Genomic DNA, 27805 nt, shown 5'->3' with positions numbered 1-27805 from the left:
CTTATCGAGTATATAAACATCACGTTAAGAAATTTTTTTTTTTAGTTAAAATGGTCTCAGAAATTAGTATAACTCTTCCGTCTATCATCAATCATTTTGTCATTTGATTTTTATTTAAAGAAGATTTTTTACGGAATGATCAAATGATAACAAAATCAGAATCACTTTTATTGATTTAAAATCTCGTAACGAAGATAAATAACATAGGAACTCTCTCAAAAAATTTGAGACTCTCTGCCATCTCAAAAAATTAAAAAAAAAAAAAAAATATTTGAAAAGTTTGAATATTAACGATATCATGATTGACTTTTAATATAAAAATATGATTTTTCGTTAAAAATAAACGGTATCGAAACTTTTAAAGGTCTAACAAAAAACCCGGCAATTGGAAGTCATCGGGGTTGCCCGGGTTCACAGTTTCCCATCGTCGTTCTTTAGAAATTGAATTTTTTCAACGGATAGGAGGAGGGGATAGAGCAGAGAGCAGAGTAGCAGTTGATGAAGGACTCCAGATCTCACCAATTCCTCCGATTTGGATTTCTACTATTACTATTACTAGCCGTTGCGACGCCCTCTCACGCCGAATCGTCGACGTGCTTGACGGTTTACAAACAAGGTGGCGCTCCGGCGGTCTTTCAATCCCCTAAATGCCCTCGCTGGACGCACTCCGAGTATGCTTCCTCCCACTCTCGAACCACCGCCTCCCGCTGCCAGACCGCCACGCTTCAAGGCCGCCGGAAGTCTCTCGAGGATCGCACTCTCTGCGCTCTCGACGTACGCATTCCCTTCCCTGGTAAGCGCCCCAATCTCTCTCTCTCTAGCGTCTGTATTGTAAATTATGAATTTGGTTGGTTTTGTTGTGATTTGATCAATTCGTGCTGTTGGGTTTTTCTTCTGATGTTTGGCATGTGAAATTGGGGCAGGGAAAGTGGGGATTAAGGAGGTTACAGTGGGAATTGTTGCTGTTTTTGATGGGCATAATGGGGATGAAGCTAGTGAAATGGCTTCAAGGCTTTTGCTGGAGTATTTCATTTTGCATACTTATTTTCTCATCGATGCATCGTACTCCGCTATCTTGAAGAAAGCTTCAGGAAGTTTGCAGACTAGTACAGATCATCATTTTCTTTTCCAATGGTATAATTGGGATGGCCTACTCGATCGGCATGAATTGAATCTTGGAAGGTACATTTCAATGTAATTAGCCCCGTCTTTGTTATTTGGTTCTTGAAAAGAAGGATCTTTGGTTTTTAATTTTTTACTCAATTTCATGACGTGAAGCTTTTGATGTAAACCACTGAAATGCTTTCCACTGTTTTACGTGAATAACTTACATAGGCCAGTGAAGGAATAGATTGTTTTATGTTCCTTTATTTTTGGAGGTTTTCTGGACAAACCATTTTGGTACTTATCTCTGGTTGGTTAATGATTTCTCAGGTTTAAGCAGGCATTCCAAGCAAATCTTGATGATTCTTTTCACTTTGAAATTTTGAAAGAAGCATTATTGAGGGCAATTCATGATATGGATGCAAAGTTTTCTAAGGTATGTTTTACATGATGTTGTTTGCCCAGCAATGCTCTATCTAATTGGTCTTGTATTGATGGTCCTTACATTGATTATGAAGGAAGCATCCAGAAAGAACCTGGTTTCGGGCTCCACAGCCACAATTGTAATACTTGCTGATGGTCAAATCTTAGTTGCAAATATTGGAGACTCAAAGGCGTTATTGTGCTCGGAAAAATTTCAATCTCATGCAGAGGCTAAAGGTCAGAAGGGTTTCTTAAATGCTGCTGTTTATTGTTTTAATGCACTTTTATTTTGAGTGAAAAATGGCATATTGAGACGTTTAATTTATGTTCTCTCTCTCTCTCTCTCTCTCTCTCTCTCTCTCTCTCTCTCTCTCTCTCTCTCTCTCTCAAATCAGTTCTTGTATGTCGGAGTAGGAGTGTGATTTACTATGGTACTGTTTAGTTTACATTTCACTATATAAGAACATGGTGGAGTTTATTTATTTTCTTGTACTTATGTTGCAGCCGCTTATTTAAGATTATACAGGCAGGAAAGACATAATGGTGCTCTTTCACGTCGAAGAAACTATAAAAACCTTGACTTGGCTTCCTCCACTGGAATGGTGCATTTTTCTGTTAAAGAATTGACAAGTGACCATCATCCTGACAGATACGATGAAAAATCACGTGTGGAAACTGCAGGTGGCTATGTTATTGAATGGGGTGGTGTGCCTCGAGTAAATGGTGAGCTGGCTATTTCCAGAGCTATTGGTGATGTCTCCTTTAAAAGGTGAGGTTCACAAGCAACAGAAAAATATGCAAAGTTTGCACTCTTTCTTTGTTGGAAGGAGCTTCTGATTTAGTTGTAGTAATTTGCATTCCCTGGTTTTTCATCTCATAGAAACCTGAATTACGTTTGCACGCAATTTAACATTTGCACTGGATTGTCATCAGTTATGGCGTCATATCTGCACCAGAGTTGACTGATTGGCAACCCCTAACTGTAAATGATACCTATCTTGTGGCTGCATCTGATGGAGTTTTTGAGAAGCTGAGCGTGCAGGACGTTTGTGATTTGTTGTGGGAAGTACGGAGTTATGATTCTGGGAGATCAGAGATCTCTTCCTCGTGTTCCTACTCATTAGCTGACTGCATAGTGAATACTGCATTTGAAAAGGGCAGTATGGATAATGTGGCAGCTGTTGTTGTTCCATTGGTATCTACTGGGATTTCTGGAAATCTATTCAAGGAAAGGTCAGTTGGAGAAGGAGACACAAATTATCCAGCATTAGGACTGCAGGAGTCCACCTATGAAGGCTCAGGTCCCTTATGCTTCTAAACCTTCTCTGGATATCAATCGCATTGATGATTTGGAATTCATTTGTAGGAGAACTCAAATCAAATCTTATTTAGAACGTCATTAACTGGAATTCATTATTCTTCTAAAATTCTCTTATGGTTGTCACATACACTTTTGGTGATTGTTAATTTCCTAATGCATTCGTGATTACTTTTGTTCCCTTGATCAGTCAATGACTTCACATATGACCTAAAGCAATTGAAGTATGCTCATCCAGTTGTTGCCAAGTTTGACAGGTTATTGGTAAGCCTTGTCCTCTTTTCTCAACTGGAGGGGTTGTAATTGAAGTATGCTCATCCAGGTTTTGACTGTTTTTCTTACTCTAGGTAAAAGGAAAACATGGCTATGTTGGCTGTTTCTATCTATCTGAGAACCTTGATGAACATGCAGAGTACATGTTGCAAGAGAAGGATGAGCATGAATATTTTGTGTATGACCTGCCTCAGGCTCTCCCTGAGGCCTTTGACCAACAGTTTGGTAAGTGAACGGTGTCAACACAAACTTAGCTCCACATCAGTGATCAAATTTTACTGAGCCTTAATAACTTGCAATGGCTTCTACTTGGATGGGAAGCCTGCGAAGTTTTTCTAAAACGTGTTTTTGTTTTAATTTTTAATCTAAACATCTCTCCTCTTTCTTCATTATTATTATGATTATTATGTTGGCTAGGTTTACACACAAATAAGCACTTCAACATGCTAGCATACGTTATACAGATTCCTGATGTACTGTATCCTGATGTACCGTCGAATAAGAATGTCGTATAAACTTTAGTACAAATTGCATCAGTTATACAGACCCACTTAAAATGTTTCCTTTTTGTTTTAGGTGGACGTCTAAATTTGTACCATGACCAGAATTTTTGCACATACCTTGGAATTACTGTTGACAATGCTAAAGATCAATGCACAAATCCTGAAGGCTTTGCAAGTTTTCTTGCATTGCTTGAATCAGTTCCTTTCCTGGATGCTGGTTCAGCTAATGGATCTGAATATTCAATGCCTGACGGCAGGTAAAGATGCTTTCTCTACTTTATTGTCTCTGTGCGTGACCTTTGTCAAATAGTTCGGAACACTAACATGTGGTGACTTCGACATAAGAGATTCATCTTGAAACCATCATTTGTATGTGAGTAGTTCACCTGATCTGTATTACAAAATACAACTGCTAAATCGTTAAGCAGCCACAATCTACCTATTAATAGATTTTGTGAAGCACTTGAAAAATGGTACGAATATGAATATGGAAATATTGTGAGTATTATTTATGAGTATCTTGATCTCTTTGACTGTTTGACATCATGCATACTTACACAAACTATGAAAGAGATACGAAGGGGTCCAGAATAGCAGTACCATTCGGAAAACCATTTTTATGATTGTTAGGATTTTATTCAGAGAATGATGAAATTCTTGTTCTTTAGTCTAGAATCATCATACTTTATGTGCATTTATCAGAATTTGATGGTGTGGAATAAAAAGTAAGGCAGAGGTTGCTTTGAAAATCATTTGTAGTGTTGTATATGTTCTGCATTTATGCTTATGTTATCCTTTTAAACCTTTGGTATTCTCCCATTTATGCATTGAAAAGTATCTTATTGGCTTTTAGAACAGACATTTAAGAAACATTATCCTTCCTGCCTGTCAGGTATGTACTAAAGAAGAGGTTTGGTCGTGGATCATATGGTGAAGTGTGGCTGGCTTTTAATTGGAACTGTCATCAAGGCAACAACACTTCAAATTCAAGTGAGAAAAATAAGAGCATCTCATTTAGTTTTTTTTTTTTTTTTTTTTTTTTTTTTTTTTTTTTTTTTTTTTTGGACTTTCATATCAAAGATAATAGCTGATTGGCTCATAATTGCTATGCAGGTCTTCCTGATGAAAACTTGCTCATTTTAAAACGTATAATGGTAATTATTTGATCAATTAAATTTCGTGACAAAAAAATTGATTTATTATTGTAAAAATTCAGCATTCATGTTGCGATAGTAATGACATTCTAGCTTTTGATTGTGAACATATCGCCTATTCTTTTCCCGTAGTTGGTCTAATTTCATTTTTATTCTTGAAAATGTTTTATTGTTGACAAATCTTTATATGCATGTATCAGAATATTCAATGAAGTTCGTCTTCCTACTGCGCTTGTGCTGAAAAGCAGTGTTAAGACTATAATTCTTCTCTACTTATTGATACTTTCAGTTTTCTTATGGAATTCAAAGAATTATTTACATTCTCACTATTTGTTTCCTCTTTTGACTCATAAAGTAAATGCTTCTGTGAAGTTTCAAAATTTTCTGGCATTTACTTGTCGAATATGTTTTAAAGATTTAAAGTTTCTGGAATTCTATTTTTAAGAATGAGTGGTTGATAATTGTAACAGGTGGAGAGAGGGGCTGCTGTTTACTTAAGTGGTTTACGGGAAAAATATTTCGGTGAAATTTTTCTAAATGCCTCTAGTCGTCTTGGAGGTTCTCTATCAGCTGGAACATCAACCTCTGTCTTGAATGAATCATGGTTTGATTTCTATGGCTTGTTAGAGACAACTGATTCAATGACGTATGGAAGCAGAAACAGTTGGACTTTTGAAAAATTGTTCCAGGACAGATTTAGACTGCATGGAGATTTCTATGAAGAAGGGTTGAACCATATTGCTAGATATGTAGAGTCTTTTGAATCTCAAGCAAATGAAATATGGCTTGTGTTTCATTATGAGGGCGTGTCTTTATCGAAGATTATGTATACCGTGGAAGAAGATACTAATGCTGATGAAAGAGCTGAAAAAGTGAACCATGTCCAGATGCTGCGTCCATCAAAGTGGTGGCATTGGTTAAAGACAACAGAAGCAGGAAAGGAGCAAATGCGCAGTCTTATATGGCAATTGGTGTGTCATGTCTTTAATTTTCATTGAATTTTTTTTATGCTCCGTCATTACTGATTTACATATTGCTATCTTATATCATTGAGAAGTTTTCTATCAACAAAACATCAAATTACTAGTTAATCTAGTTCAGAAGATTTCTTTTTGTCGAACGCTTCTGGGGTGTCAGTGTTTTGAACTTTGTCGAGTATGCTAGCTTTAATACAAGTATGTGCTTCGTGACTATCCCTACGCCTACGGAGTTGTCTAGTATAACTTAGACTGGTGAATCTTTCTTGCTTTTATTGGTATTTAAACTGAATTTGTTTGAAAAAAAAATCATGCTGGAACTTTTCATGAGTTTCTTTTCAGTCTTATTATGGGATCACGTATATTCATTTTTCTGCTCTTGTGCATTTATTTTAATACTTGATCTTTTTCATTTTGGCCAGTTGATGGCGTTGAAGTCCTGTCATGACCGTAATATTACCCATAGAGATATCAAACCTGGTGAGTTCATCGGTGTCATGTTATACTACACCTTAGTTATATATTGTGAAAACATACGTATAATAGTTTTGAAAAGGAAATTAATTGGTTAGAGCTGGTTGTACTTGTCTTAGCATTGTCTTTTTATTCTTGTTGGCCAATAGAAATATTATTTTAAGAGTATTTGGGAGGTAGTCAGACAAATTTAAATATCGAATAAGATGCACCTTTAAATCTACAATTTATTTTGAACCTTTCAAGTCGTACAGGATCCAATGGTATTTTCATTATGTCAGTGAAACTGAAACATATGCTAGTAGCTATTTGTCTACAAAATCCGGCTTATAGAAGCTAGATCTTTCGCATTAATTGCCTACTTGAATTTTCTTATGTTTTGTAGAGAATATGGTGTTATGCTTTGAAGAGCAGAACACGGGGAGATGCCTGAAAGGAATTCCAAATGGCCACAATTTCACCACCAAAATGTAGGATCACCTTACTATTTGGAGTATATAACTTGATATATTATAAAGGCCATGCTTTTGATTTGAGTGTGCTAGTAACTTGATGTCTTCTTGATAAATCATTTAGGCGCATTATTGATTTTGGCAGTGCACTGGATGAGTTCACTTTAAAGCATTTGTATGGTTCTACTGGACCATCCAGGTATCTATTGTACTGTGGGAATTATCTGTCCATTAATCAAAATTGTAACGAGTTTATGATGGATATATTGATTTTTGTGTTTCACTAGAGTTGAACAGACTAATGAATATACTCCTCCGGAAGCCTTGCTTTATTCTAATTGGTACCGGAAGTCCACCAACACAACATTGAAGTAAGTTGAAATATTAGTAAATTAGTTCTTTATCTACATTCGTGAAAGAAATTGATCTTATGTACTAACGATAGATGTGCATCTTACCTCATATCTGTTGCACAGGTACGATATGTGGAGTGTTGGTGTTGTGATGTTAGAGTTGATTTTAGGATCACCGAATGTTTTCCAGATTAGTGATTACACACGCATTCTTTTAGACCAACATCTACAGGGATGGAATGAGGGCTTAAAGGAGCTTGCCTACAAGTGAGTTTAAGGCAATGTTACTTACATCTTTAATCGTGGGAAATAAACATTTGGATCGGATCTCTTTCATAGACTCTGTTTTGTTATAACCGTCCATGACATGCTTTGGGCCTTTGGCTATGCCGTTGCCAAACTTGAGCTCCATTTATATTTAGGCTTACATTTTTCGGTTGACAGACTTAGATCGTTCATGGAGTTGTGCATCTTAATCCCTGGGAGTTCCTTACGACATCACCAAACCGAGGGCCAGGTGAGTTTACCATCTGTTATTGCTAATTGGTTTTGGGATTGTGACATTAGGACAACATACTCTCTAATTTCATTTTGGCTAATTTGTTTTCACTTTTGCGACTAGGCTCGAGGATCACCAGCTTCTTGGAAATGCTCTGAAGAATTTTTCTCTCATCAAATAAAGAGTAGAGATCCGCTTAAACTAGGGTCCGTAACTGGTTGTATCTATTTTATTTATCAGAATAATTTACGCGGTACTATTCGTGTTGGATAACATGTTGCATACTTGTTGAAACTGCAGGTTTCCAAGTGTTTGGGCTATGAGGTTGGTGCGCCAGCTATTACTCTGGGACCCTGTAAGTTATATCTATTAGTTTTCTTCTCTCTTTAGGGAATCACAAGTTGCCTAGGTGAAGTTGTTAAACTTAGTGTCTGTTACTATGTGGTTATCTTGTAAACTACCGCATCGCTTTAGTAAATGTGACGGTTGAAACATTTGAACTACCAGGAGGAGCGGTTGAGCGTTGACGAAGCGTTGCAACATCCATATTTCCAGCCCCCTCCCAGGGAATGAGTTCATTGGACAAATACGAATATGTACATCGTTCACCTACTGATTTTCCTCCGAGGGGTACATTGCTTCGTCAGTGTTGGTGAATCAGCTGATACCGCCATTTTGGCGGACGCAGCATCTGCACGTGCTTTCATCTTATCAACTGTTTCTTCGTCAGCGCTCGTTTCTTGCTCGGAAGTGCACATAAGTTTGACAGAACGCGAGCAGAATGAACACAAGCTCTGTTTGCTTAATGGAAATTTGGAAGATTGCACGTACGTAGCATATCCTTGAAGGGAATCTATGCCTCACTTGCCGATGAAGTTTGTTAAATGAGCATTTGGTGTTAAGATCATTTAGATGTATAGTTTAATATAATTTAGTTTAATCAAGGAGCTCGTTTGATGAAAATATTTTCGGAACCAAATCCGTAGTAAAATTGCAAGTGAATCTTGAAAAAGCACTTGATGTGCTTCCTCCAAGAAGCATATAATTGGTGGTTCTTGCAGGAAGCACGTCAAGTGCTTTTGCATCATCAAGTGCTTTTGAAACGCAAAAATATTTTCTCTAAAAAAAGGGTTGATATTTATGATAAGTCGGATTATTACAAGTTAAGTTAACAAAATATGAACGATTGGTATTATCGCATGTGAAGATGAAAGCCTTTGTCTATTGCTTTCGGTTTAGGTCTACGGTTGCCAGAGAGTGCGCCCGTTACATGGCCGGATGTCGAACGTACACCCCTTACATTGTAAAATGATCCCGTCGTAGTGAAACGGAGATGACAAAGTGGCAGTGTTCCAACTTCTCACAAATGGTCATGTGTTTAACGTTTCACGTGGAGTTGCATAATTGGTTTGAAACACCATCAACTTGGGGTCTTCTGTGGGATTGTATGTCTAGGCTGCATTATTTTATATTTTTCCCTAACCCACGCCCAACCCGCGCAACCGGTGAACGCGGTGGAGGCCGGTGAAGTTGGTGATAGCAGTAGGCAAAGAAAAAGAGAAAAACATGGGGGTAACAATGCAATTAATGGATTATATATTGCCAAACGCATAAATTACAAAATTTTGACCTACAAAAAAATAGAAGAGATATGACATCGGAGGTAACACACGTATACTTTGCTAGCATACACAACAATGCGCTGGTTCATGGTTCATGGCTGTTTACACGGCCATGAAGCTCCAGCATCTCTTGATGGTTCGGATCGACAGAGAGAGCGGCTTGACAGTCTCGCAAAGCACCCACGACGTCTCCAACGTGCTCATGGAATGCCGCCCGTAAGTGCAGAAGGTGGAGGTCGGCTTTGAATGCAATTGCCCTTGATAGTTCTGCAATGGCCTCTGCTTCTTTGTGGCTATCCATTAACACTGTTCCCATCAAGAACACGAAACTCCGTTTCATACAATTTGAAATGAAACTTTGACGATAATAATGTACGAGTGTTGAAGAAGAAATGAAAAATCAAACCTGCAGCTCTATATCTGTAAGGGTACACCCGAAGCGGATCTAAGCGGGTGACCATCTCCAGATCAGTCTTTGTGAGTTCACGATCACAGTATTCGGACCTCTTCTCGTAGGCAGATGCATTGTTCCGGGCCTTCTCAATCAGTTTGCTCATTTCCTCATATGCAGCAGACTTATCATCTCTGAGAAAATGAACCCGAGCAAGACCCTGGTGTGCTCGGGTATGCCTGATCTTTAGAGCATTTATGTAGCAATCAGCTGCCAAGTCTAACTTCCCACGATCAACATAAACACTTCCAAGGTTGTTGAGTGCCTGGTAAATGAAAAATTGAAGGGTCCATAGAAAGGTTGGAACATGCTGAGACTAGCACTCGATCCCAGCAGGAATTAGGGTTAGGAAGATTTTCATGATTTGGTTGAAAAATACTTACTTGACCTTTACGCAACCTGTCAGATGGGCACTTCAAGGCATCTTCGAGGAGGGATACAACAGTCGATGAAGAGGATGGATCCTGGCTAGAGTCTGCCAGTGCATAGGCTTTCAGAAAGAAAGCCTCAAAGGATCTTTTAATTCTGATAGATTCCTCTGCTTTCCGGAGCCCTTCCTCGCAATGGCCTGTATCGTATAAGATCCACCCCTCATAAACCAACTTTTCATCATCGCTGGATGCATGTTGACGAGCTAATTGTAAACTTCGCATTGCTGCTTCGGGACAGTTCAACCTGATCAAGTGGAGACATGAGATTTCTACTGACATTTTCAGAACCAAAAAGGTTTCTTGCTCAAAAATTGAATCTTAAGGTTTGACACAGGCGGGGTAATATTATTCAGGATATACCATTAACTTTTGGGTTAAACATAACCAACAAAAAATTGAACCTATCAAAATAAAAGGAACTATATCACAATCTCCACAAATGTTCGGGATCCAAAACATACCTGAGAAGAAGCAATGACTGTCTGAAATACAGAACACCTTTTGCTGCATCAGATTCAAGCATCTGGTAAATAACTGAGAGGGATCCAATATCATCGACTGAAGACCAACGATTGTACAATTGCAGCCAACAATCTGCTGTTGTCCAATTTTCTACATGCTCACGCACAAGTGTGCGAAATTGGGATGCTGCCACCCGTCCCTCAAACATTCTGTAATCCGGGGAGAGAGTCAGAATTGCTTGAACATCACAAATGGCTGATTTATAGTCCTCAAGAGCAAGATAGAAACAAAACCGGAGTTCCAAGCATTCTAATGCAAGTTTAAACCCCAGAACCCAATTAATTTCTGCAAGTGCAGCTTGAACATTCTGGTTTCTCATTAATGTAGCCGCACGATACATGTAAGGGTAAGTAAGAGTTGGATCCAGCTTAGATGCTTTCTCAAGGTCTTCCCATCTCTTATCACCTTCACAGTACAAGGACCTCTCCTGATACATCCATCCAAGCGGTGTAACAGCGCAGATTACAGAGCTAAGCTTTTCATAAGACCAAAGTTTATGGCCCTTAATGTAACTCAGTCTCGCTAATCCTGCTACTGAGTATATATGGCCTGCATTTAAAGCTTCTTCAAAAAGGCGTTTAGCTTCGTCATACTCTTTTCTCAAGAACCTCAGGCATCCCAACTGATGGAATGCCAGCATTCTTTGTCTATCATTTTCAGAAAACTCTACCAATCGTTCCAGGAAACAAGCTGTTTTATCCAACTGCGGATCAAGGTTCATACAAACTTCACTTAATAAACAGTATAGCGAAAACGAAGCTTGCCCAACCATGATCGATCTCTGTTGTCTATCAGCATGCCTGAATATATCCACCACTCGGTTGTCATTCAAACAATCAGGAAGATCATTTAAGAAAACTTGTAAACATGATGCAGCAAGGACAGGACAGTTCTCTTCAAGAGCATATGCCATGAGTTCTACCGCATCCTCTCTAGAAGACACAAAGGATGCAAGTTTCCGGTCGCAAGCATCTTTAAGCTTTTCGCAACAAAATTTATTTGCAAAAACTAATATTTCCAACAAAAGATGAGTGGGGACTTCATTCAAACTGCCTGTCATACTGAACTCAATGATTGTCCTCATACCTGATGCACTGATATTGTTTTGTGACAAATCTATGTCCTCGCGAAGTGATTCCGAGAAACACCCATTAAGCATGGCATGAAATGGAGCAGAAAGGCTTGATATTTTCTGCCTATCACAATCTACTTTCTCATCTTGTATTCGAAAACTGACATTTCTTGGTATTTCGTTCCCATTCATCGAAATATTCTCATGTGTACGACTTACAGTTGCATCAATAGGAAGCTGAGTCAAAATATCTACTGGCCCAAATTCTTGTGCACATTTATCACAACTGGCAAGCAAGTCGGAAATATGCTCTTCCCCTTGCTTCTCATACTTCAACCATGCTCCAAATATGAGCTTCTCATGAATGGAGTTAGCTTTCTGCCAAGCTGCACGAAGGCTTCTTCGCAGCAGCTTGACTTCTCCGAGGCCCCTAAAGACCTGGAATTGTAACAAGTAAAGATTCGACTGTTCCTGTGGAGGACACAACTCAAGTTCTTCATGAATTTGAGCTAAAACTTTGACATAATCAACAGGTTTATAGAACGGGAGTATTGGCGGCTCGGGGACCTTGATAAGAGATTCTCTACGGTAATTTGCACATACACACCAAAATATAACATGGAAATCAAAATTGTGAATTGGGAAGTAAATATCAAAAATAATTATTGAAACTAAAGCAATTACGAAGAATGACTTACATAGAAGAAGAGGAGGAGTTTGATGGAAGCTTGGAAAGCTTCCCTCTTTCCACCTGGAGCCATGACAGTGGATTGAGGGCATTAACCTGTGATTCTTTACCAGACTCAGAGGGAAAGAAAGTCCTCATGGGGCATAAGACCCTAAGTAAATCCCAGATCTCCAAATTACCCAGATGGGTTTCTCTCTCTAAAAACTCAAAAGTTCAAGTTTCTATCTCTAAAAACTCAAAGTTCAAGCACAACAGAGAATGGGGAAACGAGAAAACAAAACCCAAGAAAAATTCCAAGTGATCCCAAATCACTTGGCTGACAGACTTCCCACCAATGAACCTAAATTCCAAATCCCACAAAAAATTCAAGAATTACAAGCAGACAATAATGTCCGAGTTGGACCTATTTCAACGTTTTCAAATTAAAACAAACCCAATTCACCCAAAAAAAAAAAAAAAAAAAAAATTCTGGGTTTTATTCATTCAACAAAAAAGATGAAAATTTTCTCTCTTTTTTTTCAATTTACAACAAAAATTATTACTTCCCCCCTCCTCTCAGTGTACGAAGCAGATAAAAGAAAAGAAAAACCCCAGAAAAGAACAAGCACCCACCAAAGAATTAAGCAAGGTCTCTACCAGTGAGAGAGGAAAGAAAAAGAGACTCACTTCACTTATGGCTTGAATTTTTGCAGAGAAGTTTGTCACAGATTACAACAAGCTGAGAGGAGCTTCAGAGAGGCATGGGACCGACCAGCTACCAAGTGAAAGGAATTCAAATGAAAAAAAACTGTCCAAGTATCACTCTTTTCCCCTACATTTTTGCTTGTTAAAAGAGTCTTTTCCTTTTACTTTTTTTTTTCTTATAGGTAATTTCCAGCAACGTGGAATTTGAAATTAAATAATATCAAAAAATTTGAATTATGAAAGTCACAAAAATATTAAACTTAAGACTGAAACGAAAAAAAAGAATGTAATTAAGTGCTAATTTAGCAAAACTTGAGGGTAGTAAGATAAAAATCATCCATTTTCTTCTTTTTTTATTCTCATTTTTCTCTCCCTTGGAGATGAGAAATAATATTAAGACGGAAGTTTGATTTTGGTCTCGTAGTTTTGAGAAGTCTCACTTATTCATATGGTTTTATTGTCGGAATTTTAATTTTGTAATTTAAGATAAATATATAACTCAATCACAATATTATTTATATGAAATTAGCACGCAAGAGGCAATGTGTGTGATATTTTTCATCTATCTTTAAATATGCCGCTCACGAATTAATTATGCAGGCAACTAAACTATTTTTGTGAAAGCCAACAATTAGTAAATAATGAAATTCACTAAATTTTCGAATAAAGTCATGATTTGGCGTGATAATTATACAGATTGTTTGTTCAGGCTGCAAAACCTAATGGGAATCAAATAAACAAATAATGTTTATAATTACACACTACTTAGAGGGAAGATAAGGCCAAGTTGGACTTTATGCAAGCCAATACGATGTCATTTTAGCGTGGAGAAGCCTAACTCTATCGTTTTGGCAGATTTGTTCGGTTTATTTCATATTACATCAATAATTGTCTTTCGAGTTTTCATATATATATATATATATATTTTTTTTTTTTTTTTTTTTTTTTTTGGAAAAAAGGGGGGGTGGGGTTGTCCTCCCAATTTATTCAAAATTATGCTGAATATAAATTAAAGAATATGGAGGATTTGTGTACATCACTCAGACTAGAGACAATGTTATGTATATATTTTGCTTGAAAATGTTATTTGTACAAAAAATTTAACAAAATAGGTTTCCCAATTTGACGTGAAGGGGTCGTTTGAAAAGTGTTTTTAAATTACTGAAATCATTTTTTAATATAATTATTTTTAGTTTCTAAGTACTTGAAGTGCTTATAGCAAGAAGCACCAATTATATACTTCTTGTAAAAAATACTAGTTATGTGCTGCATTGTTTTGCTTACTCTCCACTTAAAGGCTTTAAGCTGCATTGTTTCAAATTTTAGCAAAACGAAAGAAATTAATGGGAGCAATTGTATGAGTGTTCAGATGCAAGATTACTCTCTTGATCATGGCCTAGAGAAAGTGCCAAGGAGAGATCAAATCCCTCGTTAACTAAGAAGGTGTCACAAGGAAGATGCAGGAAGAGGAGGGCATAGGCTTTTTAACGGGTGAAGTCACACAAAGATAAGTACTAGTTAAAGTGAATAGTAAGGGCAAGTTAAATGCCTTGCCCCCCCTAAACTGATGGAGTTGCTCCTACGCACAACAGAACTGAACTCTTTTCTAGCTTCAAAATCTCGGAAAAATAAGTTGATGAGATGACCGGAATGACCCTGGGAACATTCGCTCCTGTCAATATCATCCTTTGTTGTGGGACACATAAATCGGAATGAGATTGGAAGTAGGGACACCTTTACTTAAGAAAAACTAACCTTCACTCAAATTTCCGAGATGAATGTGAATCATTCTAGTTTGAATTTTGAGGTACATCTCCAAATTCAAGTTTCAAAAAAGTTATTATTACGAAGTACTCGAAGATATCCTCATCGTGATTAACATATAATAACATATTAACTCAGTTTCATCAACTTATACACCAAATTAACATGATGAGTCTGTTTTTAATTCATACTTAATATGCCAATATATTATAGCATAAAAACCGCTTAATATGACCGAAAAATAAATAATCTATAGCTATTAATTGATATTTCTAGTTTTAATCAGTGCGACACATAAAACACATCATGCGCATTATACGACTAATCTATATACCGTTGTATGCATAAAGAAATATATTCTTTTTATATATATGGTACATTTTGTCCTAACAAAGATAATGAGAGTGTCTTTTATTTGTGGGAGTTCTAGAGTTTGGAGTCGTTTCATCGTGTGCCATTGTAATGGGAACGAAGACTATGAGCCCAACAACAATTCACATACTCGATAGTTGCTTTGATCAATTATTTTCTACTAAAGTACTATTTTCGGTGTGAAAAGAAACCCATTTTCTAAGATCCTATTTTATTTTCAGAATTGTCATGATGTATAAACTTCGTGCAACTTTCAGTACTCCTCTCAGGCTTCTAAACTTTTGAAGTGGTAATTTTAATGTTTAATAATCTCTAATCGATCCTCGGAGAAAAGAAAAGAAAAGAAAAGAAGATGGTATATCTTCCTTAATTTACGAATCGGTGTAAAACAAAGTATATCCTTCCTTTGGTGGATGAGCATACAAAGATCACTGTATTTCACTTATAAACCTCAATTGTTCAACCTCTTACGTTACAGAAATCATATGATCAGGAAGAAAAAATTACATGACAATGGAAAAGAAAATATAACTCCACTCGTAGAAAAAAAAAAAAATTACAAAATGACTGAAAACGTGACGCAACTTAAGAGTATTAAAATATAAAAACTGAATTGACTGATGAACGTCAAACAAAGTATACGAAGCACAAATTCCAACCAATTGGCAACTAAAGCAAAGCACGCAAATTGAAATCAAAGTATCCATGTTTTTGTAACTCAAGTTTACCTCCCCATGTAAATAGGGGCTCTTGAAGTTGAAATTAAAGAGTAGTTATCTTGTAGCTCCGTTGTGGTACCTTCTTATAAGTAGCCCAAATCAGATCAACGTACAGTGGAAACTGCGCCATGGCAAAAAACGTTACTGGCAAACAAGTGATTGCGTAAACCGGAAATGCAGCGTATTTGAGCTTATCTTTAAGCACGAAAAAATGTCCGGCACAAAACGAAACCAACATGGAAGCTATTGACACGAACAGTGACGTGAGCCCTACCAAAAGCTTTCTTGGCAGGTCCTTACCGAAGTCCTTCTCTTGGTACCGGGACGTTAAGATGGCTAGGAACATGACCATGGCCGTGACGGAGAAGCAGAGGGCAACCAGGGAGGCAATGGCAAAGATGTCGAAAGCTGGCTGGTTTTCTAAGGTTGGTGTTCCGCTTTCTTCTTTGATGCCGCCGGGGACGGTGGTTGAGGTGGCGAAGGCAACGGTGGCAATGAGGGCAGCCACGACGGAGCAGGACTCGGAGGTGTTGGTCAGCCACTCCCCTCCGGCCTTGACGATTGTGGTGTGGGTTTCGGTGAAGATTTCCTTTGCTGTCCTGCCCTTCTCGTTGTGGCGGGCAAAGAAGTGTAGTGGCATGGAGGTTTTTACAAACTACAAATTAGGAAATAAATTGCTTAAAATCGGGAATTTGATTTTTTTAACTATTAATTTATGAGAAAATCAGAGGCAGTGGCCCATGAATTATAAATCCTTAAGAATTAATCTCTAAATTTGTCATATTGTGGAGCAACTATTCTTTTGGGAAACTTAGACCATGTCCAATGAAGAGGGTTAAAAGTTCAAAAGCTAAAAAATGATCTGATTTGTTCAAAAATCGATCTCCAACCGATGACTGAGCTATAATTGTATGGAGTCCATTAGGCCATTATATGACCAAATGGGCATTAGTAGGGGTGGAAAAAATTCCCAAAAATCCCGAACCGAACCAAAAAAATCCCGATCCCAAACCAAAAATTTCCCAAACCGAAATTCCCGAAATTTTTGGGATGCTATCCCGAACCAATCCCAAAATTTCGGTATGGGATTCGGGATTGGCTTCTCGATATTTCGGGAATCCCATACCAAACCGAAAATATATAATATTAATTATTATATATATTATTCTTTTATAATTGATGCTAGTAGTTTCTAATTCATGCTCTGCAACCTGGAATGCCCTACACCTTGCATATTTTTCATGTTTTGTTTGATATTCATGTGGATTTTATTATTGCTGCTGCCATGGCTGATGATTTTAGAAGGCTTGATTAGTTTGTCTCTCAACATATTGCAAAAAGGGTTTAATTAATTTGAATTTTGACTATGATAAAAACAGTCAGACATGCCAGTGTTCAATTAAATAGTAGTGTGAATGAAATGAAATTCCTAGTTCATGAATGTATTCTTGAATTATATATTTGAAGAACAATTCATAATTTCATATTTCAATTTGGGATTCCTGATTTGTCCCAAAATCCCGAAAATATTTCGGGATTCCCGAAAATTTGGTTTGGGATTGGTCTTCAAATTCCCGTCCCGAAAAATTTTGGTTTGGGATTCGGGATACTAGTTTCGGTATGGTATCCCATACCGAACCACCCCTAGGCATTAGGCTGGTTAAATGTAGCCCCACTCTTAGCTTTATTGGGGCTCAGCTCCTTAGTTGTAATAATTGATTTAAATTCTACGACTAGATATAAATTAGAATTAGATGCCTCATTTTAGATTTTTTTAAATTAAACATCTTTTACTTTTCAACTTTTGATTAAAGTGCTTTTACTTTTAATTAAACTTTATATTCCAGGTATATTCTTAATTTAAGTATTTTATAAATTCTTTTAAATCCATTTCTATGTAAAAAAAAAAAAAAATACACTCAATAATATTCATTAATTTATTGCTATTTTTATGGAATCTCATCCCTTCCTCAATTTAAGGATTCAATTATATCTACTGGGGTTCAAGATTAATTGGATGAAATATAGTTTTTCAATTTCCAACTCAACATTTTATATAGATTATACAAAAAACAAGAGTTCGTTTATAATTAAAATTGAGATGTAGACTAGACTGCCTAATTTCATGCAACTGAAAATAAATTTGACTTTTTAACAACTACTTATAGTAGAAACGTGAACTAAGAGTTTTCACATTTTTATTTTTATTTAAAATGAGTCCTTATTCCAATTATTAATTATTAAGAGTTGACAAAATATTTTTTAGTGCAATGTTTTAATGTGAAAAGTTATCTTTCTTTGGGTTACACAACTTACACATAACGTACCATAAGTTTTGTACGTACCAAACTAAGGATAATGCAACGTACTAATAACTTGGTACGTACTAAATAAAGAATTGCATAACGTACCAAAAGTAATATTTTATAACGTACCAAACTACTAATACGTACCTATATTAAATTTATATAACGTACCATTGGTACGTTATATTTAATATATCTGTTTGGTACGTTATATTTAAAATATGTGCATGTTATATTTCATAATTGTATGTTAATAGGATGTTTATGTGTTTTTAGAATTTAAAACAACAAATTATTTGAATAAGAAAAATTCATTTTGAACGAATTATGATAAGATAAGATAGGATGTTTGTGGTGATTTTAGAATATTTGTGATATTATTTTTTGAACTAGTTGGTTAATTAAATACAATAAAAATCATAATTTTTAATTAAAAATTAGTAGAAGAATGTTTGATCAAAAGTTTAAAAGTTATAGATGTTTGATTAAAAAAAAAAAATCAAATTTGAGGCATCTATATCAAAATGCCCCATTCGAAAACATCTAACGGTAATTTAACTTAATTGATTAATAAAACTTAAAGTATAAACTTAAAACTAATAAATTATTGAAAGAGCTATGTTTAGCCCTTTAGTTGGAGATGGTATATGAGTATAGCCAGACATTGTTTATTTAAAAATAATTTTTGCAAGGCTGTAATTTTGGACGGAGCTATGTTTAACCCTTTCGGTTGAGATGGCCTTAGTTACTAACTTATGTCCCTTATTTGTTCCTTAAAATCTTTTATTTGGATGAAAATTTAAATAATGTTTCTCTAAAGGGGCTTGACATTGTGACAAATTCAGGGACCAATAGTTACCAATTTTTAGTTTCAAGATCAAGGGTCCAATCAAGTCAAAATAGGGACGAGTGCTCAAATTCTCTTAATTTATTATCATTTTAATCATTTTTCTTTGCCTGAATGAAATTATTCCAATTCTTTCATTTATAGTTTATTCACTTATCTATAATTATTTTGGGGAAATTTTGAAAACTAGTAAAGTTGTAGACATATATATTTAAGAGCCTCAAGAACTGTTCAAGGGGCCTTTTAGTGTGACTGTATTTCTAAATTTTGTAAAAAGAAGACCTTAAAATGTCTAATATTAGTAAAAATGTTCTCCAAATTCCGCATATATATATGCACTATCTTAATTTTTACCAAGAATGCAGCTATTTTTAGTTGTCACATCCCCGCCTGGACCCCCACCACATTCCGGACTCGATTCCACCGTAGCACGATATTGTCCGCTTTGGGCCCCGACCACGCCCTCACGGTTTTGTTTCTGGGAACTCATACGAGAACTTCTCAGTGGGTCACCCATCCTAGGATTGCTCTCGCGCAAACTCGCTTAACTTCGGAGTTCCTACGGAACCCGAAGCCAGTGAGCTCCCAAAAAGTCTCGTGCTAGGTAGAGATGAGAATATATATATATATATATATATATATATATATATATATATATATATATATATATATATATATAAGGTTTAGAGGATCCACTCCCCTGGACGATGTGGGATGTTACATTAGTGCTGCGGTCTAGTGATATTCCTCTTTCACTTGTAAGTGAGAGGTCTTAGGTTTGATTTTCGCTAAAGGTGAACTGAAACAAAATTATTGTGGCCAACCCATTATTTGATCATAGTTTGGTTAATTATTACCTAATATTCTCTATATATCGGCAAAAACAGAAATCATTGTAGTTGGTGTGTCAATATTGTTTGGGAAAATATATATCATAGCTAAAATAAAAATATTATGATGAAAAAAAAAAGATAAAAAAAGATAATATATAATATTTCAGTTCTTTCAATCCTTACCTCATACCATTTGATTTCCCATTGCATTTGCAGCGCAGCTCCAGGAATTAGCCAAGGCTTATGTTCTCCCAACTTTGCTGCTAGATGTAATGCACTATTCCCTTCATGATCCACTTTACTGAACACACTTTCTTTCAGGATATTTCTTTTCAGCAAGAGCATGTACACATGGGGTTGCCTGTATTCTACTGCCAGCAACACTATATTCTTTTTCTCTTTGTTCATATCGTGTATTGCCACTGGAAAAAGTTCAAGGATCTTGTCCACCATTTCAGTCACCCCATTTCTTGCAGCAATCAGTATTGGTGTTTCCGTGTTTACGCTTGGGGTTATATTCTCCGTCTTTTTATCTGCTGAGGACCCTAGAAATTATCAAGCCATTTGATGTATAACAAAAGGGCTTTTTCAACTTTAATCATTGAAGAAGATTTTAGTCCTTTAACATGTACTTAATTTGAATTTATATGCCACTTACTATTATAGTTTAGTGGTATTTATCTTCACTTGTAAGTGAAAGGTCTTAGGTTCGATTCTCGCCAAAAGAGGATTTAAACCACATTATTGCTTATTCATTGTGAGACTTAGCATACTACCTCACCTCCTTAATTAGTATAGAAAATATCATTTATTTAAAAAAAATCAAATTGATATTATATTTTTGTTTTAATATTCAATGGATATCTTATTTAATGTCTCCACATTAAATTTTAATTTATTATTATACACATTTTCCTTCATTAATTTTGTTTAACTTTCTTTAGTTAGTGTACCTAAACGTCTGTACCAGAATATATTTTACTGACTAGTGTACTGAAATGTCCGTATCTAATATAGTATGATGCATTAGTGGTACATAAGAACATATACAAAAACCAAAGTGTACAGAAAAATCTGTACCTAAACATATTATACTAAACTAGTATACTAAAATGTCCGTACCTAAATATATTATACTAAACTACGGTACCAAAATGTCCGTACCTCAACATATTATACTAAACTAGTGTACCAAGTCCATACCTAAATATATTGTAAGTGGCACATAAGAAAATATGAAAAAACATACGGAAAATATGAAAAAACATAAATGTACCGAAAAGTCTCTATCAAAATATTTTCTTATATATGATACTTACAATGAATTGGTGATGCAAAATGTCAACAAATAAAAGTTAATTCATTTGAATTCAAATGAGTATTAAAATTTAATTACAATATTTTTCATAAAACTTAATTCATGGACACCATAAAATTATAAATTAAAAAAAAAGACATTAAATGCATATGTAGACATTAAATCTAGTCTAGGAACCAAAATCAAATTTTAATCTTGTAGAAGACATTTTTCCAAACTCCATCTTATTTAAAAATTAAAATCTAGTTTTCTATATAATGGATAAGTAAGAGGATTGATGAGAAAATTTTCAATGTAAACATAACACAAGTCAGTACGCTATAAATTATCTCTTCACTTATATTATGACACGTGATATACTGACTTGTGTTAGGGGTACATAAAAATAAAAATTTTAGGAATCATGAAAACCCAATTCTATTTTGGTCCGAAGTTTGCCAAGTGATCAACGGCTGTAATTTGTGTTGGAAATAAAAAGGAAAAGTATTTTAGGGATTTGATTTAATTAGTGGTTTTATATGATATAATTAGTGATTTTATATGATTTAATTAAGATTTTGATTAAATTTGATTTGGTGCAGATTTCTTTTCCCCTATCTTTCTTATCTGTGTAGACCCTTTAAACAACATATAATGATTAGATAAAGAAAATTATGTATCTAATAAGAGAGATTAGGAGATAAAATGAAAAGTGCATGGTTGTTTTATTACCTAAGCCAAGAGCAATCAGCATTTCCTTTGATAAAAGCTTCACAAACTCAGAGCAGGTGTTGTAGTTTACGGGAATCTTTTGGTCTCCTTGACCTTGATCAACAGTGGATTTTGACCCTGCATATGTTCAAGTTAATAATCTGCCGTCTTTTTGCATGTCTAGTTTTGTAATTTGAGTAAACACTAATCTGCTGCCACGTGTACGTCAGAGATGAATTGTAATGTTGCTGCCCTATAGGCTATAGCCTTACCAACAGCATATATAAAATTTTATTTTTCACTTATGTGAGGTTTTAAGTTTGATTCTCGTTAAAGGTAAAATTGAATCACATTATTACTAACCCATTGTAAGGTTAAGCCAACTCCATATTTCTTGGTGTAGCTCATTGTAAGATTAAACTCACTCTCTACTTCTTAGTGTAAATAATATTATTTGTTTAGAAGAAAAAAAAAAAAAATCTAAATCCCAAACCTTAATTTGCTTCCCTATATTTGGGAGGGTAGGGTAAGACAGGTCTAGGATTTCTACTCCTGTCAAATGTGACAAAATAATAATATTAGTATTGATTCCTGAAGGGACAGTACTTTCCTAAGAAAGAAAAGTCTTTATCAAAAATTATAACGGGATATCATTTCACCGTATCAATGTAATAATTAAGCAATATTGTTCATATTCTTCAATCATGATCATCGCTAGAAAATTTATTTGATTTTGAGGTCGTTTCAAAGAAATTGACGGTTCTTCTTGAAGAAAAAAAATATTTGTTATGATAATCATCAATTTTTTTAACACATAAGGATGATTTGATTTGGTTTAGGTTTCCTTGTCTTGTAGACAAAAGATTGTTTTGAATTATTTCCTAGTATTGCTAATTTGTAATCTTATAAATACCTCCTTATGAAGAAGAATAAAATATTGAAATTGTATTCGAGAATCGTGAAATTGTAGAGAATTTTAAATTTATCCGAAACCCTTTATTTTCAACTTTTTGTTATCTGTAAATGTGACAAATTATGCATTGCCAATCATTGTGTCAGGTATTTTTTAGAATTTTATTATTTTCATATTTTGCTTTAAATTAGGATTAGGACTTTAGGATTTGAAGTAGTTAAGCTATTAGGGTTGTTACGATGGGGTCACCATAAATTCTAATTAAGCAAGTCAAACAGCAGTTACCTTCTGGGGTTTTTTCTTTACCATTCTTTGGCTGCTCAGCCTCCTGTTGAGGAATTGGGACATCGAGGGCGCTATCGGGCATAAGGACGGCGCCGCCATCAGCAATGTTATAAGGTGTGGTCTCATCATTGTCTTTTTCTTTCTGGGAAGGTGATGCGGTGACCTGCGGAATCATACCACTGTCTTCATACTCATACATGACAGCTTGTCCTAAGAGTTCGGTCATGATCTGAACAGACCATTTGTGTTTTTCTTTCTTTTCCCTTATCTTTCTTATCTCCGTAGACCCTTTAAACAACATATTATAATTAGATAAAGAAAATTATGTATCTAATTGAGAGAGATTAGGAGATAAAATGAAAAGTGCATGGTGGCTTTATTACCTAAGCCAAGAACAATCAGCAGTGCCTTTGATATAAGCTTGACAAACTCAAAGCAGGTGTTGTAGTTTCCGGGAAACTTTTTGTGTCCTTGACCTTGCTCAACATTGGATTTCGACCCTGCATATGTTAACGTTAATAATCTGCTGTCTTTTTGTACGTCTAGTTTGGTAATTTGCATTTTGATTTAAACTCTAATCTGCTGTCACATGTATGGCAGAGATGAATTGTAACGTTGTTGGCCTATAGCCTCGGCAGCTGTCCTATGTACTGGGAAAATTGTCCAAATCGTGAAAATCTTCTCTGCTCTCTGTTTTCTTTTCCTCTCTGCCTTTCGTTCATATCTTCATTTTTTCCTAATCTGTAGTTCTAGATTTGATTAGGTTGGAAGGTGGTCTGAATACCAACAGCAAATATAAAATTTTCTCGACAAACAAAGATTTTATAAACCCTAAACCCTAAACCCTGATTTGCTTCCCTATATTTGGGAGGGTAGGGTAAGAATAAGATAAGTCCAGGATTTCTACTCCTGTCAAATGTGACAAAAGAATAATATTAGTATTGATTCCTGAAGGGACAATACTTTCCGAAGAAAGGAAAATCTCTATCCACCATCATAACGGGATATCATTTCACCGTAACATCATAATTAAGCCAAACTGTTCATGTTCTTTAATCATCATCATTGCTAGAAAAATCTATTTGATTTGGAGACCACTTCAAAGAAATTGATGGTTCATCTTGAAGAAGATATTTGTTATCATAATCGTCAAATTTTTGACACATATGAATATTATACGCTGGATCAAAAAAAATTTCTAGAACTGATCTTTAGATGATGATAAAGAAAATGAATGGTTTCTATTGTGACATTTGTACAGTGAAGGGGGAGAAGGAGGACTATTGCCCTTACCACAATGAGGAAACTATTATATATATCCTTCTTGAAGCACATTATAATTGTTAGAAATTTAACTTTTCCAACAATAATGAAGTGTAAATGTAGAAAGGTTACACAGCATGCCTTCCTTAGAAGTTACCTGGATTTGAAGTGTTGAGAGTTTGCTTATTACGTTCTATAGGGTTCTCTGGATCTGCTGATTTTATCTCTCCTCTCTGATCGATGGTCTTAGTCGTGTGAGTACTATTAGGTGCTTGGGGGACGTTCCCTGTGTCTGCTGATTGTGTTTCTTCTATCTGATTGTCTTCGTTTTTGGTAACTGCAAAATGAATACCTAGTTTTTAGTAGTGAGCATAAGGGAATTACATCGAACTATGAAGATAAAAAATTAAAGTCTAAATTATAATCACTTGGCTATGATTATACTTCTATGGTTGCATCAAGTTTGCAGGAGAAATACTCGAACAATTGAGGTATTTTGAGATATTTGATTTTGAATTCCCCTACCAAGGCGAATTGCTTTCCTGAACAACCTAAGGAAGTTGATGCATGTCTGGTAGTTTTCTGGATGTTTGGGATTCTCTTCCTCTTTGAATGGCTTAATTACCCCCTCATTAGATCGTTTCCCTTGCTCCGCCTTGAGCTCATCAACATATATACCTGCCAAATTACCATATATATACAAAGAATGAGTAGGGTGATACATGTAACTAGATTTCAATCTTGCCGATAATATTCTGTATAGTACTCACAGTGGTAAATAATTTCTTGGAATCGGCTGAGGTGGCTCCCGCTTTTGAAGGCCGAAGGCTTGGTAGCCAGAAGATGGAGAGGGGAAAAGCCTTGCGCATTGACAAAATTCACAAGATCTTTATACAAGTGAATTATCTGAAATGCCAAATCTGTCAACCAACAAGGTACACATTGTTATTTATTTTACATATCATAAGGGAGTATATATAGCTGGTATATATGCGTGTGCGTGTGTGTGTGTGTGTGGAAGTGATCAAGTTAAGGGCTAATTACCAAAGTGGTCCCCGGAAATTGCACAATGCAAGATGGTATCACCGTTATTCCTCCGACAATAATTGTAGCGTGTCCGAGTAACCTCACCAGGGGTAGGGTTATGAATGTAGTGCATGCATAAGAAGGCATCTTTTTTACCATAGACAGCAGCCAAGAATAGAGGAGTCTCATTGTCTACATTAAAAGTAGTGACCAAGGATGGATGAGCGTTGGCAAGGCACAAACACATTGTCTTGTTTCCCATCCATGCCGCGATGTGGAGAGGGGTATTCCCTTGCACGTTTTGAATTTCAAGCTCCTTTACTTCAACCAGATCTACTAGCTCTTTAACATGTTTTTCTTGGCCGTCAGATACTGCTAGGTGTAGTGCTGTGTCACCAGACTTGGTGATTATTGCCCCGTGAGCCTCCTTGTTGAGCCTATAGATTCTAACAACTGCTTCCCACTTGCTCCGCATGGCAATTTTGAACAAGTATCTCTTGATCTTCTCTGTGTCCTTATTCTTGATCTCCTCATCCGTGAAAGAATCCGCATCTATTGTTGGGCACATTTCTTCTCTTCCTGATATGAGTGGCAATCAACACTGACGTTTGTCTTCATATATATTCTGGCAAGTAAATCATGTTTAACTTGTAAAGTAGCATAGTTTCCAAAAGAAGATTCTTCTTCTGTGACCACAACTCTCTACTCTACCCTTTACACTTGCTAAATTACAAAGAAAATTCTCTTCGCCCTTTTTCTTTAATTTGTTACTTATCTCACCTTTACACTTGTTAGTTGTTACTCTATACCAACATCAAAAAGTTCACAACAGCTATTCCATACTCACTTCCCTTTTTGTTTTTCGGTTTCCAGCTGTGGACGTACATAAGAAAGTCACTCTTATCACTAGCAAAAGATGACCCATAGATGTTGATTTTGGAATTACTTTATCACCTAGCACGTATTTGATGCTTCCTGAATTTATTTGGTGTACAATTTTCCAACAAGAGAAGTAACTGTTGGTGCTTCCCTTTCATTTCTTTTTCTCTTTTCCTTTAACTATGTCTTAAACTTGACTAAATATGCATCTAATCAAAACTTCCAAACCAGTACATCCGTGCCTATTTGCGAGCTGAGTTCAATTTTCTTAGTACCAATTATATTAGATAAAAAGCAAAAGAGCTAGAAAAGAAACCTAGTGCATGTTGCAAAAAAAGGGGCCTTAATCGAGGGATAAGAAGTACCAAGAAATGGCCATTTCCTGACGTTTTTTTTCCCGTGCAAGTGCTTTTTTCTTGTAGACGCAAGTCACTGATCATGATGTGATTATTAGGGATAGGCAACAGTTATGGTGGGTGGGTAATCACGGTTATTTATCCATACCGTTTAAGCTTTTACCTGCATAACATTTTACCCATTTACCCGTTGTGTAGCTGCCCAAATGGTTATACTCATACCAATAACCGTTTATAAACGGTTAACCATACCCATAACCGCGTATCCATTTAACCGTGATCGTTTACCCGTTTATCTGTTTTTTAACCCATTTACCCTTTTTTTTTACCCATCCACATTTTTTTTAACAACTTGAAAATTAAAAAAGTAAAATTTGTCATAATTTTCTTTTTCTAACAAATAAACACCATTATAAATACATTTAACATACATTTCCGTATTTTAATTTTTTACCAATAATTGAAATAATAATATACGACAGATATTTTTTAGTGCTATCAATGAAAGTAATTTACAGTAATACAAATGATTGTAGCAAAATTTTGGCATTGGGGTTAAACCCCGTGCATCATAAAAAGGAAGATATCATGAACTGACTAAAACACTACCATCTGTGAGTAATTATCATAGAAACTACAGAATACAGACATAGAACGAATATACACGGAGCTGTGTGGAAAATAACCAAAATCAATCTCCATAAGTGTAATTCGAACAATATGAACAAACCACAATTATCCATCTACCATAATAACCATACTAATTTAACAATAACTCCTCCACTATTCAATACAACAAACAAAACTAGGGGAAAATATTCAATCTAAATTCTTAAATGAATAGAATAAAAAAAAGATAATGCTAATGGGTAGCGAGGAGAGAAAGATGAGTGATAGAGATGCGAGAGGGGCAGCGAGGAGAGAGATGAGAGGCGGGAGTTTGGGTCGACAATTTAGAGTTTTTGGTTTTTTGTTTTTTGTTTTTTTAAAATTTTTTTATATATTAAAATAAACGGTTAAATGGACATTTGTTTATAATCACAGTAATAACCATAACCATCCATTTAAATTTCACTGGTAAATTGTTATACCTATAACAGTTTATTTATCTAAACAGTTATCTATCACCATGACCGTGAGTTTTAAATGGACGGTTAACCACGGTTATCCATACCCGTGGGTATTTTACCCATCCCTAATGATTACGAACACGTCGAAAGCTGGCTGGTATCTT

At 35.7% G+C, this 27805-nt stretch overlaps 3 protein-coding genes across 8 annotated transcripts; 1 reads left to right on the top strand and 2 right to left on the bottom strand.

Annotated features, from left to right (window-relative positions):
• The first annotated feature begins 345 nt into the window (after window positions 1-345).
• LOC137714919 (kinase superfamily protein) lies at window positions 346-8486 on the top strand. Of its 3 annotated transcripts, none has more exons than XR_015960450.1 (21): window positions 346-793; window positions 924-1182; window positions 1435-1540; window positions 1623-1764; window positions 2032-2296; window positions 2461-2828; window positions 3036-3109; window positions 3193-3343; window positions 3695-3878; window positions 4514-4611; window positions 4735-4775; window positions 5246-5746; window positions 6175-6232; window positions 6612-6696; window positions 6803-6877; window positions 6966-7049; window positions 7155-7309; window positions 7476-7548; window positions 7654-7736; window positions 7831-7885; window positions 8038-8486. XR_015960450.1 is itself a non-coding variant. In XM_068454080.2 (21 exons), exons 1-21 carry the CDS (start codon window positions 499-501, stop codon window positions 8101-8103), a joined length of 3186 nt encoding a protein of 1061 aa, XP_068310181.2. In that variant the 5' UTR covers window positions 346-498; the 3' UTR covers window positions 8104-8486. The 3 variants fall into 3 exon arrangements, 2 of the variants coding, with proteins under 2 accessions (XP_068310181.2, XP_068310180.2); XM_068454080.2 differs by having other exon boundaries at window positions 6824-6877; window positions 7155-7298; XM_068454079.2 differs by having other exon boundaries at window positions 7155-7298.
• A 611-nt stretch (window positions 8487-9097) lies between these two features.
• On the bottom strand, window positions 9098-13262 carry LOC137714921 (ETO1-like protein 1). 3 transcript variants are annotated; one of them, XM_088690591.1, is made up of 6 exons: window positions 12983-13262; window positions 12327-12379; window positions 10496-12211; window positions 9987-10278; window positions 9559-9868; window positions 9098-9458 (listed from the first exon to the last, which is right to left on the bottom strand). In XM_088690591.1, exons 3-6 carry the CDS (start codon window positions 11818-11820, stop codon window positions 9238-9240), a joined length of 2148 nt encoding a protein of 715 aa, XP_088546717.1. In that variant the 5' UTR covers window positions 11821-12211; window positions 12327-12379; window positions 12983-13262; the 3' UTR covers window positions 9098-9237. The 3 variants fall into 3 exon arrangements, with proteins under 3 accessions (XP_088546717.1, XP_068310183.2, XP_088546716.1); XM_068454082.2 differs by having other exon boundaries at window positions 12327-13236; XM_088690590.1 differs by having other exon boundaries at window positions 10496-12099; window positions 12327-13144.
• Window positions 13263-15550: 2288 nt separating this feature from the next.
• Window positions 15551-27381, bottom strand: LOC137714630 (uncharacterized). Of its 2 annotated transcripts, none has more exons than XM_088690588.1 (9): window positions 25355-27381; window positions 25081-25230; window positions 24836-24988; window positions 24468-24647; window positions 23431-23547; window positions 23048-23335; window positions 21871-21987; window positions 20025-20377; window positions 15551-16510 (listed from the first exon to the last, which is right to left on the bottom strand). In XM_088690588.1, the coding sequence occupies exons 1-9, from the start codon at window positions 25902-25904 to the stop codon at window positions 15899-15901; spliced, it is 2520 nt and encodes an 839-aa protein (XP_088546714.1). In that variant the 5' UTR covers window positions 25905-27381; the 3' UTR covers window positions 15551-15898. The 2 variants fall into 2 exon arrangements, with proteins under 2 accessions (XP_088546714.1, XP_088546715.1); XM_088690589.1 differs by having other exon boundaries at window positions 20025-20374.
• Between the last annotated feature and the right edge of the window lie 424 nt (window positions 27382-27805).

The sequence above is a fragment of the Pyrus communis genome, chromosome 3 (genome assembly GCF_041283825.1).
Source record: "Pyrus communis isolate YQ-2024b chromosome 3, ASM4128382v1, whole genome shotgun sequence".
Lineage (NCBI taxonomy): Eukaryota > Viridiplantae > Streptophyta > Magnoliopsida > Rosales > Rosaceae > Pyrus > Pyrus communis.
This window is presented reverse-complemented; position numbering and strand designations above follow the sequence as displayed.

Coding starts and splice junctions, on each gene's coding strand:
- LOC137714919 (XM_068454079.2), top strand. CDS start 499: ATGAAGGACTCCAGATCTCACCAATTCCTCCGATTTGGATTTCTACTA. Junction 1,541..1,622: donor TGGATGCAAAGTTTTCTAAG/GTATGTTTTACA, acceptor TTGATTATGAAG/GAAGCATCCAGAAAGAACCT. Junction 3,110..3,192: donor CCAAGTTTGACAGGTTATTG/GTAAGCCTTGTC, acceptor TTCTTACTCTAG/GTAAAAGGAAAACATGGCTA.
- LOC137714921 (XM_068454082.2), bottom strand. CDS start 12,454: ATGAGGACTTTCTTTCCCTCTGAGTCTGGTAAAGAATCACAGGTTAAT. Junction 12,212..12,326: donor AACTCCTCCTCTTCTTCTAT/GTAAGTCATTCT, acceptor AAATTACCGTAG/AGAATCTCTTATCAAGGTCC. Junction 9,869..9,986: donor ACAGGTTGCGTAAAGGTCAA/GTAAGTATTTTT, acceptor TTCATTTACCAG/GCACTCAACAACCTTGGAAG.
- LOC137714630 (XM_088690588.1), bottom strand. CDS start 25,904: ATGTGCCCAACAATAGATGCGGATTCTTTCACGGATGAGGAGATCAAG. Junction 24,648..24,835: donor CAGGAAAGCAATTCGCCTTG/GTAGGGGAATTC, acceptor TTCATTTTGCAG/TTACCAAAAACGAAGACAAT. Junction 23,548..24,467: donor TCTCAACACTTCAAATCCAG/GTAACTTCTAAG, acceptor TAACATATGCAG/GGTCGAAATCCAATGTTGAG.